This window comes from Oncorhynchus gorbuscha, linkage group LG03, assembly GCF_021184085.1.
Source record: "Oncorhynchus gorbuscha isolate QuinsamMale2020 ecotype Even-year linkage group LG03, OgorEven_v1.0, whole genome shotgun sequence".
Taxonomy (NCBI): Eukaryota; Metazoa; Chordata; class Actinopteri; order Salmoniformes; family Salmonidae; genus Oncorhynchus; species Oncorhynchus gorbuscha.
This window is the reverse complement of record NC_060175.1, coordinates 34763290-34781378: the sequence shown is the minus strand read 5'-3', so window position 1 is coordinate 34781378 and position 18089 is coordinate 34763290. Positions and strand designations below refer to the sequence as shown.

The window sequence follows — 18089 nt, the reverse complement described above, 5'->3', positions numbered from 1 at the left end:
AACAAGACGGGTCAATAAGGCTGTCCCAAACATAGAAATAGGATGGATAGAACAGATTGTTGCTTCGTGTTAAAGTGTAAATTACCTTATTATTCCAACAATTTACTGTTTACAATTTACAGTACAGTTTCTGTACGACGTATCTAATATGGCAGCTGAAATGGCAAGGGTATCTGTTTTATTCAATCAATTTCTATGCTCTGTGTATCTCTCTCTGTCTCCTTGAAGGATTTTAACACACAGCCCTGTGGGGATCATTTAAAGAGGGAGCAATTGGCCGAATTAAACTTGATTTCTTTATTTTCATGAAGAGAAAAATGTTTAACAGCTCAGAGAAAGCGCTTCAGCTGAAAAATATATTCATAATGATAGAAATGGTGATAACATTATCCATAATAGTTCAGGTGAAAGAAAAAGGAAAAAATAAAATAAATTATCTGAATGACAATAATAATAACAATAAGTATGATAACAACAACAACAATAATAAACTGTTTCAAATGAAGTTTTATAAACTTTTTTTCTTTGCTGGTTTATTTTTTCTTTGTAATGTCCATTAAAAATAGTAGAAGTCATTGAGCAGAAATCCAGCATATATTTATTAAACAGTGTGAAGGGCATTGCTCTGTCTTCACCACCCCAGTATATCACACATTTACATTATTCACAGTTACTAGAGACCTGCTCGGCACATACAGTACCACTGCAACAGGGCGGGGGAGAGGTGGGAGGAGATGGTAAATGCACGGGGATGGGTGTAGGTGTAGTCTATACAGTATCTGGTCTAAGCGGGTACCTAGTAGAAAGGAAAATGACCCCCTCCCATCCACCCATCAGTGGATGCTGTGGATGCTGCCTGGTTCCCCATATACCCTCTGTACCCTTTACAGCCTCTCTATTCATAGATTGCACCTCAGTCACTCCGCCACACACTGCCATTGTTATCAACAATCTACAGACACCACAGCCATATTGATGCTCAAATGTAGAACGGGGCTAATGATTTCTTTTGTCTAAATTACACTATAGGGGCTTGGGAATATGATTATGACATTGCTAAAGTATTCACATATTTAGTAGAAAACAACTTTGCCCTCATCATTATGTTATCAAATGTACTTTAGACAGATGGCAATGTTGTAATTTGCTAGCAAAGTTTGTAAAAAATAGCTAGCAATGCTAACGTTATCTAGCTAAAAATCTGGAGATCTCCCCTCAATCTTAGCTAGCTAGCTAGCGTTATACTCTAAAGTCAATCTCGCGACATCAAAATGTTGACAAATGGTTTTCCTACTAATTATTTGCCTTCTTTAGAAATGTCATCGTGTTTTCAAGCCACAGTAATGCACTATAAACCAAATCTTCATCAACTCCCAATGAGGATGCAGTATTATGCTCAGTTGGGCATAGTCCTAAAACGAACATTCAAAACAATATTGTGGCGCAATGTGGAATGCATGAATACAACAAGACAATCAACACAGACACACCAAATGCATGTCTTTAACATTTTATACATTGTCCTCAAGCCAGAGGCCTATCTGACCCTCAACCCCGATTAGAAAACTGAACAACTTTCACTTCGCCTGTGCCTCCCTGTCCTCCCCAGCTCAGCCCATGGCTGTGACCATGTTGGAGTGGTGGGGGTGGCCAAAGGAGGGGTGTATGGGTGTGGGGGTGGGCAACATGTGTCCGGAGTGACTGAAGGGTGGCAGGTGGCCCATGTGGGTCATGTGTCCGGCCAGGGAGGCAGCACTGAAAGGAGAAGACTTGTCGTGCATACACTTGGACAGCTCCTCATAACCATCACCGCCCCGCCTGCCCTTCTTGGACTTGTTGGACATCTTGCGGTTGCGTGTCTGGATGCCTTCCTTCTTCATGGTCAAAGGCCGGTTTACCTGTAGGGAGACGGGGTTGGACGGAGAGATGAGTGACCGGGTTGAGATGGTGGTAAGGGTTTTTAATCAACTCAATATGTTTGAGCTTAATGGAGTATGTGCAGAAATAACGTACTGTATATTATCTGAAAACCATATTATTCATTATGAGAACTCTAGACACAGTCATTTGCCAATTTTTCTAACATTTTTTTAAGCAAAAAAAATAACATGCAGAAACAGTATGCAGCTTATTCCCTAAAACTAGGCCATAGTCAATTGAATACATGGCAATACACCAAGGCTGAACATTGAACAGTTGTGCCTCATTTGAACAGACGCAGTTGGTCTGACGGAATAACAGTCCCACCATTGTGAGTCTCAAGGGGATGACGCCGACCATGGAAACAATAAAGCACAAAGAAAGAAAACACCAACAGGGCCCAGTGTGTCTGAGGGGCCAAGCTCTGGATCCCTGTCTCCCTCCCTCCTTCCCTCCCGATCCCTCTTTCTTATGCTGTTCTAATCAATGCAACCTGTCCATATACTTGACCTGGCTGGCTGAGTGTGGGCAGGGCTGGTGGTCGGTCAGGCCAGGCGGTTAGCAGTGAAAGACTTACGTTGTGCAGCTTGTAGTACAGGCCGCAGGCGTTGCACACGGGGTCTCCATTGCCGTTGCGCCTCCACAGTGTGGTGGTGGTTGTCTGGCAGTTAGCACAACAGGTGCCGGCTCGTCTGGCCGCAGACTGGATGGAAACATGAAGAAAGCATTTATTAGACCACAACTGAACGGACACATAACACATGAAAGAATAGGTTGGGGATTACTTTAGAGCTGGAAGTTGTGTAGATAGTATTTGCATATTGACTGCCAGGAGCGGAGAGGACATATCATATTCCATGCTGTTTTAGATCAAAGTTGTTCATTATAGTTATAGATCTGCATATAATTTCAGTAATTTATTCATATTGCGTGACAGTTTGATAGTTCATTGTAAATGCTATGAAATACTGAATGACGTATGCAATACAAATGTGTCAGGTCTTGAATGTGTGAATGAATTGGTCTCTATTAACAAGGAGCGTTCCAGAGTACGCGCACAAAACGAGTATCTTAACAGATATGGATCATTTTCCGAAAAAGATCATGACAGGACTATTGTTTGTAATTATCCATGATCGAAATGTGTTATTTATCTTTGGCCGCCAGCACACATCTCTCTTTCACTCAAACAGTGTGAAGCGCTGTGCGCTCCGACTGTTGACTAGATGGTATTAACCTACAATAAACAATATGTTACTATAAAGGTAATGCTGAATAGATCATATAAGAAAGTAATGGGTTGTCTATATAGGCTAGAGTTTTTTCCCAGCATGAGAAATCGTTTTCATTTCACAGACACAGTAGTGATGAACACTCACTATCAAAGGTCTTCCTGTCAGATGCAAAGCATCGCTATTGAATTGAGATTAGGTAGCGAGGGGGGCTATAGGCCCTCCAGTGTCCGGGCTGTCTGTGCGATCCCCTGCTATTACAGATGGTTTCTTCACACTTAATAATATGAGACATTTACAAGTATACCCCTATAGCTAAATATGGTAATCTGAACCCTCAGTCAGAATAGTGCATGGCCCTATACAGCTACGGATAATTTTAAAACATGGATTAGTGCAAATTACCTCTATTAAGTCAAATAGAAACGCCCCAATTTGTGTAAACCTGGCGCTACATAAACATCTCTCCAAGTAAATAAGTCTAGGCTCGAGCCCTAACCTTTGCCCGACAGGCAGCAGGGCATAAATCCATGTATTTTTATCTCCCCGTGCGCCCTGCTTGCATCTCGATAGCCCTCGATTTTTTTCTGTGCACATAACCAGGCCTGACATGTTGTGCCAGTCCGCTTTACTATATGCTATGAGATGAGGACTGACCGGCTTGACCACTGCTATAGAAAAGTATGTGTAGTTAGCGCGCCACGGACGGAAACATGCGCTGCCCCCGCTTCCTTATCCGTACCAGCAGATATCCGGATATAGGAAACAACTGGAAGGCCCCTGCGCGAGCACTGAAAACACGCGAGCAGAAAAGTATCTACAAATTCACCAGGCACTGACTCGTATGGAAAAGAGTGTGAATGGATTTTTCAGTCATTAGGACCAAAGTGACAATTATTAAACGGTATTATGCTTTTCGTGCACGTTTAGGCTATATTGATTGTGGTCCAGGAATATCCTTTGGACTTCTATTATTTCTCAAGGCACAAATATTCATAGCCTAGGCCTATCGCGCTGATGCTTACAATGTGAAGCAGCTCAAGTCACGATAGTGTTCAAATGTTTCAAAAGTGATCTAAAAATGGGTCTCTAAATAGTCTCGGCGGTGATGCCTTTTGTATAGCCAGCATTGTCTGGCTCAGTGCCGTCGGCAGAGACCTTGTGAAAACGACCATTCTCTTATTAAGATGTTCACAGGATTATATGATCTTTAGGACGGTCCTTTAAAAAACGCAGTCGACATGAAATACTGTATGTGAAATAACCCATGTGTGTCTCAACCATAGATGCGTTTCAATACTAGTATCCTTACCCTTTGATTAATATATGAATAATCCTATTATGCATCCTGAGACGTTTGGGAACCAATTCGTAAATCATTTGAATAGGCATAACCTAATTAGGCATACATCCGCATTTCAGATATGAATTACCAGAAATTATAAGACATATGTATTTCATTTCTATAGATGGATCTCCCACTCAGTTTGTTTTATAGTAATTTCTCTATTTCTGCAAAATCCCAATGTATTCAAGAGGGGCGTGGAAAAAATGCTCTTGTAAAAATCAACCACGAGTTGCCAGAATAAATCAATTATCGAGAGGTTATGGGCCTAGTGAAATTATATCTCAGTGAAATACGTTTATGGTTATTATTATATGCTACTTACATTATTTATATTATTCTTATTATTGTGCTATTGATTTATTAGTCTACATGCAAATAGGTTTAGGCCCGCGAACAGTAGCTGTGGGCTATTTAAAATGTTATAAATACAGGAAATATTCAGATCATATCTTGAATATAGTTATTTTGTCATTTATGCATATCATTTTTTGGTTGCTCATTTATCTTTCAACAGGCCATGGAGAAAGGTATTTCTTTGTTTTTTGTATTTGATGCAAATCCGACTGGCCATCACGCAATATAATATTATCTAAATCACAACTGATGTTCTGTTCTTATTTATATCTTCTGGTTTCTACATCTCATTGGGTCATCATATCAATTCCCTCCATCGAGTTTCATATATGTGCATTCTTCATTGCGCATATGTTATTGTTGAGACCAGGTGTTTTAAAGTCTGGTTAGCTCAGGGCTATAGATACTGTAACATGTTAAAAATAGCTTTTCATTTTAACCCAACAATTTAAAAAAATGCAATCAATGGAGTTACCAGCACATTAAGTCTAAAACGACTGTTTTCGGGAATTACACCATTTACATAGTCCATTGAACTGCTGTCTGACTAGAGAGAGGCCTGCACTGGCCCTGATATCAGTAACAGTATCAGAAGTAGCAGCAATAATGATAGCAGAAACAACTAAGTTAGCTGCACTCAGCTAACAGCCTGTGTACAGGAGCACAGGGGTGAGTGGGAAACACAATTCCCGGAAACTGATTGGGAAAATATAACTTTCCTGGAATTGTGCCCTTCTTGCCCTCTCCCCCCACCTTGTGCTCTTATTTACCTCTGCACTCCATGATCTGTGTGTGTGTGTGTGTGTGTGTGTGTGTGTGTGTGTGTGTGTGTGTGTGTGTGTGTGTGTGTGTGTGTGTGTGTGTGTGTGTGTGTGTGTGTGTGTGTGTGTGTGTGTGTGCGTGCGTGCGTGCGTGCGTGCGTGCGTGCGTGCGTGCGTGCGTGCGTGCGCGTGTGTGTGTGTGTGTGTGTGTGTGTGTGTGTGTGTGTGTGTGTGTGTGTGTGTGTGTGTGTTTGTGTGTGTGTGTGTGGGTGAGTGTGTGAGTATGTGTGTGCGTGTTTGTGTGCATGTGTTGGGGGGGGGGGGTTCCGTGGTACTCACCAGTCTACGTTTGGGCTTGATGAGGGGTCGGTTCTGACCGTTCATCTTGTGGTACAGGCCGCAGGCGTTACACAGGTAGTGGCCCGTACCATCCCTTCGCCACAGTGGGGTAGAGGTGGCTCCACAGTTGACACACTCACGCCCCTCTGAGCAGCATGCAGGTGGAGGGAGAGCACAGGGACATTTATAAAATCAATCTGTCAAGTCTGACACATTTATCATACGCAAAAACTCTGTAACCTGTAGCAGTGAAATTTACAATTTAGTAAAATGTCATGTAAGTAAGTCTGGACTGCATATTTTTATACTAGGTTCACCAAAGCATGGGAAAAGTTTTGAGAATTAATTTGAGTTACTAAATTCTAATCTCTAGTATGAGAAAGCTGAGTGTTTTTGGTGTGAAGTTTGTGTGAGAGCAAGAAAGTGTGTGTTTCACCCTCTGCAGACTCTTGGAATAACAAAAGGCTTTGTTCTGTTTGATCTGGTTAAGTTCCTCCCTGTCAGGTTTGGGTCAGCTGGGACGCATACACCCACAATGAATTATAGACTATCTCTTACGTTTCTGCTCATTTTGCTGTGATTGCAATCAATGTTCCCACTAAACTGTGCGTGGAAGCACAGCTCCCCTTGAACTGCCGCGCAGAAGAAATATCCACACGTGCAGAGAAGCACAAGATTAAACTTCACTCAACTTTCTAGAGTTTTCCCCTTTAGTTCACTCTATCAACGTTTCACTCTAAGGTGGGAATTGTGCTCGAATCAACGCAATATTAGCCACTTCCAATATAACATACTGAAACAAAACAAACTATGCAAGACATTTTCTTGTAGGCAGAGCGCATTGGAGTAGGATACAACTACATTGACTAGCACGACTCAGGACCATCCTCTACACAGACCTGTGTACCATAACCAATCAGAGCTGCAATGGGCCTATATGCAAATATCCATTGCCATATTTCATGCCATATTGCCATTGTCACATTGAACTGAACTGTGTTTACCATATGAGTATTCACACGTAGTTGCAAGAGCTGCATGTAGCCACCTGTGCACATTTGTTTATATTATTTGATAGTTAATGAGTTATTAGCCCAGTTATAGCTCATTTATAGATAACAATGGGGGAGTGGTTGCTTCCTACAAGAGCACAAAATGTGTGCATTTCGAGACATCTTTGAAAAAGCAAGTCAGGTAAAGAGATTTTTTTTATGTCTTAAAGGAACAGTGTTGTATTTTCAGTTGTCTTGAAGAAGCTCAGTAGACAATAGGCAGAGGGTAGCATCATTTCTGGAATAATGGTATGGGAATAATAATGAATGTTATTGTTATTATTTTGTAAAGTGGTTTCTTCCATCAAACAAGACAACATTCTCAGTCACCTTGTCTGAAGGACAAGTGGATAAACAGGTTAATGTCAAACCCTGCATGTATTTTTCAATAGTCTCATGGAATGTTGGCCTATATTGACCACCACACATTGGCTGCTACTGTATATGCTGAATGATATTTCCATGTTAAAATGTTATGGGATGCATTTTTCTCCATTGTTTTTGATGGTAGGCCACTCTAGTAGGCCTACATTATGATCAAATAGCCACTGTAGTCTCCTTGGCCACTGTTAAAACTGTAACTTAAAGCGGGTACAGCCTCAGTGTTCACAGTAAACGAGCAGCAGAAGTTTAACAGAATTTTCACAGAGTTCACAATGTTTCACAAAGTTGGCACTAAGCAGACCTTACATTTGCTCAAGATAAACATGTTTAAGGGAACCATTTTTACATGTTTGTGCTGCTTATAATGTGGATCAGATTCTCAGTCTAGATTAGTCGAGGTAATACTAGTGTGCTCGTGGGCCTTTGCCTCTGTTGGTGGCTCCAGATAATGCTGAGTATGGACAGCCCGAAAAGGAGGGAGAGAAAAAACTGGGGAGACTGAGAGGAGAGAGAGGAAGGGGGCCTGAATTAGGTTTAGTCAAACAGGAAGTACCTCTAAGGTATGCATGATCAGGGACTTCACCATAATAGTGTGACACTATAGTGTTCTATGGTCCTGCACGCCACCAGTAATGGACATCCCCACAGAGATAGGCTCCTAGAAATATGGTGAATTGTTTTTTTGTTTGTTGGTGCTTTCTTTCTCTAACAAATGAATACTGGTGCTCAGTATAAGGGAGACGGTTTATAAGATAGGGGGCTGCTTCAAGGAAATCAGCTCAGCCTATAGTTGCCAAATGTAAGTCTTGACAATGCGATATTATGTAACAAAGAAATGTTTTGGCTATATGCTCTAGCAGATCTTCTTTTCACATCTCTGTGGCTGTATCTAGTTTGTCATTCTTAAGGGCAAGGCAGCTCAAGTGTAATTGAGTCGCGGTTTGCAAAAGAGGATAATAAACGTGTCAGCCAAAGCGCGCCCACGCTCAGCCGAACGACAGGTACTGGGTGTGTGCGGGGCGGTGCTCGAGGCGTGGCAGTACGCTTTACCTGTCCCTTGCAACCAAATAGGCCTAAGCAAATTATTCCTCTGGGGCTAGGCCCTACATTTCTCAGACCTGGGACACTGGCAAAGTTGTGTCACTGGGACACTGGGAACGTTGTGTCTTCACAGCTTACAATAAGCAAGGTTTCTTATCATTATTAGACAGAGACTATCATTATAATTATATTACATCTGTTGATATTACTGATTTGTATTATTTAAAAAATATGCAGATTTGATATGATCAATTGGCCTAATAAAGAGGAAACGGTAGACCTATAGGGAGTAGGCCTACTGTTTAAAAATGTGGCTGCATAAATAAGGCCAGACAAAATCGACAAAGAAGACACTGTATATCATAACCTCACACCACCTCTTATTGTTGTATATGTCCTCCCCCATAACAAATAAACAGTTATGAATGGCCTTTTTATATGGAATTAGTCTATTTCTTATAGTTAACCATAATATCTGCTTTTGTCCTCATGGGGATGAAAAGATTGAGATATCCTTCTTCATCAATAGGCTATGCAAAGCAATTCACATACAGGATTACTATTATGTGGATATGTGACACTGCTTTATGTGTATGTGTGTAGAGGCCTACAGCTTCCTACTGGTTCTTTGAAGCGGATTGTGTTTACTTTTGGCGACGAAAGAAACCGGTGTTTTTGAAAATAGCTATGAAAGGAGTTGCTAACAACATGCACCTAGATAAGATGTAACCTCATCCCAATTATCTTCTGCAAACCACACGTCGAGGCTTATTGTAATGATATTGTCACCCTTTTCTAAGGACGTTAATGGAAAGTTGGCTAACTGAGTAAATCAAATTGCATTAAACTGGAGGTTTTGAAAAAGACGTTTTATTCAGGATATTTGTCACAAAGGACCAGTCTTATAGAACAGTAGTATATTAGGGGAAATGTTCAAATGCATGTAAAATAAACCTAGGCGTTAATATATTGAGTATTATATAAAATAATATATTAATTCAAGGCTAACTATTATATATATATTTTTATAGGCTATATATATTTATACATACATAAGTAGCTTTGGTCTAAAATGTGCCTTAGTTTCTGTTTTTAGTTTAAACGGTGTTCCATAATATTTCATATTATTCTTGTTTTAAGATATGCTATTTGTTTTTAACTCAATAATGGGTTTAGATACAACAAACCTGTGATAATGCTAAAACAGCCTAAATATACCTAGCGCATAAGACTAGTCCAATAAAGTAATTTCGGTGTGTTCTGTCAAAATGATAATTATATTAATAATGATGATGATAAAAATAATAATACATAAAATATTGTCATCATCATTTTATTCTGTAGTACAAACATTTGAAATGCCACATTTTCAAGATGAGTGGAGACTCACCTGAGCACGACCGAGTTTTGCTTTTACATTTCGGGGTGAAGCTGGAGGACGATCCACCGAGTAGGCTGCCAGGGTGGAACAGACTGCCCCCGTAGTCATGCGCTGCCGGGAGAGAGTACGTGGGGTAGGTCGGTATGGGGTGGTGCGTGGAGGGGTTCTGTGCGCTTATTGATGCCAGGCTGCTTCGGAGAGGACTGGAACCCTCCATCTTCATTCCGTCAGAAAGGGACATTTGGTACTTGATAGACTCCTTCTCGTCCATTCTCGGGGTAGAGGACAAGGGAGAGGTGGCCCCGGGGTCTGGGGAGACGTCTTTTGGCGGGGTAGGGGGGAAACTGTAAAGATGTGGACTCGAATGGGATGCGGGCGTTAACGAGGATGCGGAGGCCGTGCTGGCGTTGCTGCTGCAGGGATATAGGCCGCCTGAAGCACCGGAGCCTGAGGAATGCAACCCTGTCTTGCTGAAGTGACTGACCGCCCATGCGTTGTGATGGTGGGCCGCTGAGAGGGCTGCTTTGCCCGGCTCTAGCCATGAAATTCCCGGGCTATGGATGAGATGTGGCCGGCAGACCTGACCCCCAGCTAGGCGAGCTGTAAGAAGAGAAGAACGATCTGTTTTTTTTAGATCGAATACATAGGCCTACACAAATATACTAATTATATGGCCATTACAACTCTCATTGCCCTCTTGATGATTTGATGTCATAGGGTGTGAGAAAGTTGGTACACCAGTCCTACACCTGTTGATGCAGGGTGACAATAATCGGACAATAATCCATCATTGTGCAAGGTATTATTCGATTCGTGAGGGGCACAAAATACACAGTTCGCAGGTATTCAGACAAAAACAGTGAAATGATAACCCCAGAAATGTTTGTTCTGGCGATGGGTCATCGTTTTTTTATATATTTGTTTTATAGTCAATGACAAATACAGATATCTGGTCTAGTAAATGCATTGGAACATGCAGGACCTATTTTGCAGAAGAAGCCTTGTTTTATTGATTTTAGAAAAATAGGCTCCAATCCGCTCTGACAATTTTGAAGAAAATATTCAATGAATATAGGCCCACAATAATTCCCGCTTTATCCTGAAATGTAAGTCACTTAGCAAGGTGAATTTTAGGTCTTACCGTGAGCTTGGCTGTAGGACACTCTGGCCCGCGCATGAGCGGAGTTGTGGTAGTACGGGTTTCCCTGCGAGTCAAGATGGTTAAAGAAAACATCCACCTCGTCCGGAGGCAGAAGCTGTGCGGTGGGCTCCATGTAGTTGTGCGAAAGGCCGGGGTGGTGCGAGTCCGGGTGTTGGCCGTTTAGTACGGCATGGTGGTGCATCCACCGAGACGGATCAGCCCCTACATCCATGTCTGCGTGAGTCTTTCCGTGTGGAGCAAACAGGTTGAAAAGAGAAGAGGAGCCTCTCAAGGGAGAGGACAGTGTGTTCCTGAACCGTCCTCTCTTCGCTTTATCTTTCAGAAAAAAACGCGTCTCCCTCTCCTGATAAAAATGTCCTATTGTGGAAAACAAAACACAAACGTGTTAAGAAGTTGCGCTAGTCTCCAATACGTCGGTCCTCACTCGTAGTCCGATGAGTTCCTCTTGTCACTCTCCTTCTTCAACAGGCATCGAGTCGTGTTTAAAACTGGACTTATAACTGTAATACGGCCAACAATAGGATGTTAATATTTCAGAGGCATTTACAGGGTGTTGCGTGGTTATCTCTGTGTGGTCGTCTAGTCCTAAGAGAAGAACTCGGGAAGGCTGCTCCTTTTTAGGTGCGTTTTGTAAGTGATGCATGTGAATATGCAACATAAGACATAAAGACATCGAGTCACTCGTCCCCAACCACTCCCATTCCGAGGAACCTGAAATCACAGACCCATCCTCACCGTTACGCGCGCAGATAAGTAGGCTATAGTTTTGAACCCATGCCTACACGTCATAGGCTAGCTAGTAAACTAATACTCGTCAGTAGCCAACTCAGAACAAACAGTTAACATTCTTACATAGTAAGAAGTCATATATTTTCATACACAATTTGGAAAATAAATAATACAGATTTCATGTAAATACCTTGACTTTCTCAGGTTTCAAGCCCCTTTGAGATCATTTTCCTTCAGTTAGCAAATGTATTTTCCTTTCCTGTATTGACTCAATTTATGCGGAATATCTTTGGCAAAATATCTTTGGTCTGTTTTCCATGGTTTTGGTTTAGGGTTATCGTCTGGGTAAACTCCGTTGGAGACGGATAGAGCTTTAGCAACATACAGCTGAACTAACTGTCAACACTGGTGCCAGTGAATTCAATATCATATGTGCAAGGGCAGGGTCTTAGATTTAGCGTTGACACCGCGACATCCAATTGGATTCTGTCTTCCCTGATTCTGGCAACTCCTTTCGCGGAATCTCCATGCCATTCTCCTTCTCCAGCCCAAGCACCAGCGAGAAAACAGTCATGGTCCCTGAGTGTAGGCCTTACTGGTCTCATCCCACTGATCCCAGGGCGTATTAATCACCTTATTAAAGATGCAAGCCTCGGGCTACCGCCCACACATCAATGCTTTCTCAACCAAGGGAGACATTTATTTGTTGATGCCAAGTGTAATGATCACTATATATTTTTATAAAAAACGTTTTTTCCATAAATAGGCTAATCATGAGTATTTCTAGTTTGTATTTAGGCTAAATTAAACTATGTGCCAGATTTGAATCACGTGCGTAAAAGTGCGTAATAATATAAATAGTATGGGCTACTCCAATGTACATTTTATTAATGTTGTTCAGTCTATGAATTACGCAAATTAGATAGCTTTTCGGACAGTGACGCTGTGGTGTAGGCCAGTGTGACGTCTGTGGATTTCTGTCTGTCTTAAGTCTTTGCCTAATTGTGTTTAATTTCCAGTGATGTCATAAACGTGTTTTTTGTTTGTGAATCAGGGGCGATCACACGCTGCTTTACATCTTAATGCTTCCTTTGACTGGCGGGTCAGCAGAGCACAGGGGGTAAGTACCAGCCATAGAGGTCCACAGCCATAGAGGTCCACAGCCATAGAGGGCCACAGCCATAGAGGGCCACTAAAATGGGGTTTGTTTAGTAGGCTATGTGGTCACAATAAAAACTACCCAAAGAACCCGGCAGCCCAGCCACGGGCGCAAAGACACAGTGTCGCCACCGGTCTGTGATGGCTGTGAGAGAGGAGTATCCTGCGGGTAAAGCTTTACAAAAATGTTGTCGCACCTATTTAACCTGAGTACTCACATGAGAGAATGGTGCGTGTTTGTTGAGAAACTGTTTGATTTTGGAGTCGGGGTAGCACATTGCAGCTGTTATGTAATATGTGTCATAGCTCCTCCAAATAGATTTGTAATAGGCTCTTCGCCACTTCCTGGTCGCTTTGCGTCCTGCAGAAACACTTGATAACAGTGGATCATTCAGTGACTAACCCTGCGGACTACAATCCAGCGGTGTGTGTAGTCTATAGCAGAGCAAGGCTGGAGAATGAATGTGAATTACAGGGAACTTTGTGACGAGGGAGCTCGACTAGCCGCCTATCTGACGCCACTCCCTGACGTCACCGCAATTTAGAGGAGGAAAAAAGAATAATCAGGAAATTAACTTTTAATAATAGTTAAAGTAGGGAGATGGGGGAGCACGAGATCTGCTTACGTCCCAAAGGATGAATTCGAGGAACACATTCAAAGACACTCTCTATTTGGAGGACTGCAATAGATATTCACTATAGTGGCATTAATAATGAATAAAGTACAGTCTTTTGACCTTTGATGTGGTTTAGAAATGTGTCTACATAGATCCAGTGGCGACAGAAGACAGCGAAACCGAGATTTGGTCACATTAGCCCGACTAGGGATTTGATTTGACCCCAGAGAACACTTTGGGTCTAATTTGAAACGCAATCAATAAAGCGCAGAACTGCAGTCTGATGGACTAAGGAGTGGACACAGCCTGGGGGAGCACCACGTAGCTGAAAAATATCTGTTTAATGCACTCTTGCTGTGAACATCATTCTTGATTGGATGGAAGGCAAAGTGCTATCATCAGTTCCCTCTCTACCAGTTATTACAATGTTATAAGTAGCAGGCAATATAAATAAATTGATTAGCCTATATCCAGAGTATGTGTATATGTTCTGAGACATAAGGCCTACTATTTTGATGACATTGTCACTAGGCTACTAGACAATAGTTATTTTCCCGCTGTGCTCTGTGCTACCTTTGGGAAACAAAAAAGGCATTCAGAGCAGGAGTAATCACACTGATAATTAGCAAATGTCGCGACATGGATTTGCGCTGCTAACCTGTTTGTTCCCACCGCGCTTCATCGCTCTCCCATTGTCCATGTGGGGCGCGCGGCAGATAGAGCGCCACGGTGTGAGTTCGCTCAGCAGAGAGATGGTCCCTGGTCATTGGTAATTTGCCCGGATTGAAGAGGCGAGAGAGGCAGCAGGTCCTGCACAACAGGGCCCAGACAGTTTCTAGCCCAGCCACGGGAAGGTGGCACCGTTTCAGAGGACTTGTGGGATGCCTGTGGAATCAAATGATTTTGAATTATGTTAAACAAATGAAACTTTTCAAAGTCAAAGTAAATTATTATTAGGCTATTATTATTATTTGATTATTGTCATATAGACTAGCCTATATACGCACACAATAGCCCAATAGACTTTATGTTATTGTTTCGTCATTGTTTTATTGTTATAAAGCAATCATCATAATTAACGGAAAAATGCTCTCTCTCTTTTCATTCAGACCAGAAGCTGGATTTCAGGTATTTTGAAACTAATAGCCTACAATGCGTCAGATAACCCAACCTACTTCACCCCTACCCTCTGTCTTCCGGGTCAGGGTATGTGACATCAGGGTATGTTACATTCCGGGGAAAGCTGGAAAGCAGGCTGCACTTTGAGGGACAGAGAGACTGATTGCAAAGGCGCAAGTCCCTGTTGTGAGAGAGCAAACCTGGGTGCTCGTGGGGAGTCATATTTTACATGCACGAGACACTCAAGAGCCTGAACGCAAGGACAACAGCAGAGAAACCACTGGTATTCTGGATAGTTCAACTCTGCACAAACTCAAGACAGACCGTTGGAAAGGATATGAGGCCAATTTTGATATTATTTTGGAAAAATGTTTTTCTAACATAACATAGTTTGTCAAGCTGCATTTATCGACAATTTTGACAGATCACTGAAACTGTGGTGTCAGGTGAGCAGGTGCAAGTTTGAGAGACCATTAGCTATAGGCCTATCTCTTGGCTATCAGAACCATAAACCTGACTGACCAAGGCTGACCTGACGGTATTTAGATTATTGTATCTTCTCATTTTACTGTAGCCTGTGGATGGATGAGACAGGACTTTGACTTAACAAATTCTGCCCAATCAGGTGATGCAGGTGACCTTGCTTAATTTTGGGATCAGGACTTCTTTGAAGTTACTTCCCCTCCTTGGTTATTGTGATTTTAAAATACACCATTTACTCCTCCATTCATCTCCTTCACACAATTGCCTAAAGGGCCCCTCATTTACCTTCGTCTTGTGGTTGGGTGGATTTGGAGTTGGATGTGAGCTGCATGATCATTGCAAAGAAGAATGCTGTTCAGAATCATTTAGAATGTTGAGATTTTGTTAATGATCATAGGGTTATAGCATATCCTAATAACCATTTAAATGTATCTTACTCGTGCTCCTCATCAGAATTGAGATTCTTCTCACCATTACCGCTTAAAATGGTCTTGCCGGCGTTTGTGTGTGTTATCCCTGTACAATTAAAACGATTGTTTAGAAGCGTGCCTACTCCGTCATTCTGACCCGCCTTCTTGAGAGAAAGCAAGAGAGGGAGAGGGAGAGTGAGAGAGAGAGAGAGAGAGAGAGAGAGAGAGAGAGAGAGAGAGAGAGAGAGAGAGAGAGAGAGAGAACGTTGCCACGGTTCTCTGTTGCTATGTGGCAGCTATCTCTCGCAAGCTGGGTGCATTGTGCCAGTTGTGTATTTATGAGAATAATGACACCGCTCGTCCTTTCGTCTTCATGTGCATCATTACAATATCTGTACAAGCGTGTGGCATTGTGCTTCTTCTTTTGTGCACTGGCCAAGTGAGCGGTCCGTGTGTCTCGACTTTCATTTTTAACGAAAGGGAGCCCATTTCAGCCGTTCGTCTTTCAAAGAGGCTCATATCCGCTATAGCACGACAGAGCTTTAGCCTACTTGTTCGCATGATTATCTGAACAATTGGTTTATAATAACAATTATTTTTATTACTGTTATGAGGAGGGAGTATAGTCTTGAATATTCTAATGATAAGGGTAAAAATCACAATTTACATTGATAATAATGAAGGCCTACATATTTTTTTTCAAGGAAAATTATTATTATGCAATGTTTTGGAGCATTATTCTCAATAATCAAAATAATTGTAACAATGATTAAAAGCTAACGTTGTTCCTTCTCTGGTGTGTTTTTGTATCAGGTTAGGTTAGTCTGACTCAATTTACAAATGTGAGACATTGGTTAGGTTAGGTTGTCAATGTGGAGTCTGGAATCCTGAGGTCCATGTCACTTGGTCGACTTAATCACAATAGTACTGAACGCAGGTAATCTTGTTAGAACGGATGACGGTGAAATATTTCGGTTGGGCCTTATCAGGTACTGCCACCACAGCTCTCAAAATAATCCTGTTTAAAAGACAGGAAAGAAGAGAACCTCAATGTCACAAATGAAATCGTGCATGAACAAGTGACAGCATTGTGCGCAGTGAATTCTTGGATACAATACCCAGCCAACATATTTAAGTGTGCCAAATATTAAACTAATCAGCATGATAATGTGGAGCTATCAATGTTGGCTGCGATGGGCGTTTAGCGAGAGACCTTTTGATCTGGTGTGGTGGGCAGAACCGGAGCGCTCCTGATGCGCACGCGATAAAACCTTATCAGTGGCGAACATCCCATTTCCTTCTCACTTTTTAAATTAATCCCTCCACACTCACCCCTTTCTCTTTCTCCTTCTCCACACTCGTCTCTCTCGTCTCTCTCGTCTCTCTCGTCTCTCTCGTCTCTCTCTCTCTCTCTCTCTCTCTCTCTCTCTCTCTCTCTCTCTCTCTCTCTCTCTCTCTCTCTCTCTCTCTCTCTCTCTCTCTCTCTCTCTCTCTCCTAAACACACACAGGCGCACATACAAACACTGCCTTTTGCCACAGTGACATGAGTAATTCCATTCAAACTAACAACAAGAGGAGATGAAAGAGGGAGAGGTAATAATATATGCAGTAAATTACAACACTAATAATGTTATTTAAAGGTTGGTGCAATTATATTATTATTATTATTATGCCTGGTCATAATCCAATTCAAATAAATTCAAGATATCTGTTTTGCTCCCATTAGTTTGTCCCGTGCAGCGGATAGCAGACACCCCTTATGCAATATATTGTGAGCGACAGGCAATGTTTGATTAATAGGAAGAAGAAACTGAGATTTCAAGGCTGATGTGTGTGTGTGTGTGTGTGTGTGTGTGTGTGTGTGTGTGTGTGTGTGTGTGTGTGTGTGTGTGTGTGTGTGTGTGTGTGTGTGTGTGTGTGTGTGTGTGTGTGTGTGTGTGTGTGTGTGTGTGTGTGTGTGTGTGTGTGTGTGTGTGTGTGTGTGTGTGTGTGTGTAAATATGCTCATTGGGTCCTCCTTCTTTTGATTATAACCCATCCCGGGGTAATTTTTCATCGGTGCTAGCTAATCTTTGTTCCTTGTGAAGATAATAAATAGCCTAATCGTTATCAGCAAGCTGCTGGAGGTGTCAGGAGAAAGGGACTGATCGGCCCGGGAAATAGGCTCCAAAGTACCACGGAATAAATGACATTTCTTATCTCCCTCTCCCAGATTATCACCGCCTTTTCAAACTCGCACGACAAATACATCCAATGCATCGAATGCATCATTTACCCGAGGAGATTTCTGCGAATGATAGACATAGCGGGGTGGGGTGGGGTGTGTGTGTGTGTAGGGGGGAGGGAGGGAGGGGGGGGGGGATTTACAAGTTTAACAAACTGCGTGTGCAAAGGCTTATAGGGCCTATATTTATATTGTTTTCAGTGTATTTGGACAGCCTATATATTTCAATGACTTACAATCATATTCTATTCAATTTGAAATAGGTCTACAGATTGTATCTTAAGAATTCTGAGCACCATGGTCTTCGTTGTGGTATTGCACACTGGTTAATTATTTGATGTTAGATTTCACTGGATAACCGTTTTCATCCCATGG

The 18089-nt window shown here is 42.0% G+C and overlaps 1 protein-coding gene across 2 annotated transcripts; it reads right to left on the bottom strand.

Moving 5' to 3' along the window:
• Positions 1-277: 277 nt before the first annotated feature.
• Positions 278-12222, bottom strand: LOC124031266 (GATA-binding factor 2-like). Of its 2 annotated transcripts, XM_046342325.1 has the most exons (6): positions 11894-12222; positions 10954-11685; positions 9822-10412; positions 5955-6112; positions 2498-2623; positions 278-1898 (listed from the first exon to the last, which is right to left on the bottom strand). In XM_046342325.1, exons 2-6 carry the CDS (start codon positions 11183-11185, stop codon positions 1611-1613), a joined length of 1395 nt encoding a protein of 464 aa, XP_046198281.1. In that variant the 5' UTR covers positions 11186-11685; positions 11894-12222; the 3' UTR covers positions 278-1610. The 2 variants fall into 2 exon arrangements, with proteins under 2 accessions (XP_046198281.1, XP_046198282.1); XM_046342326.1 differs by having other exon boundaries at positions 5955-6100; positions 10954-12221.
• Between the last annotated feature and the right edge of the window lie 5867 nt (positions 12223-18089).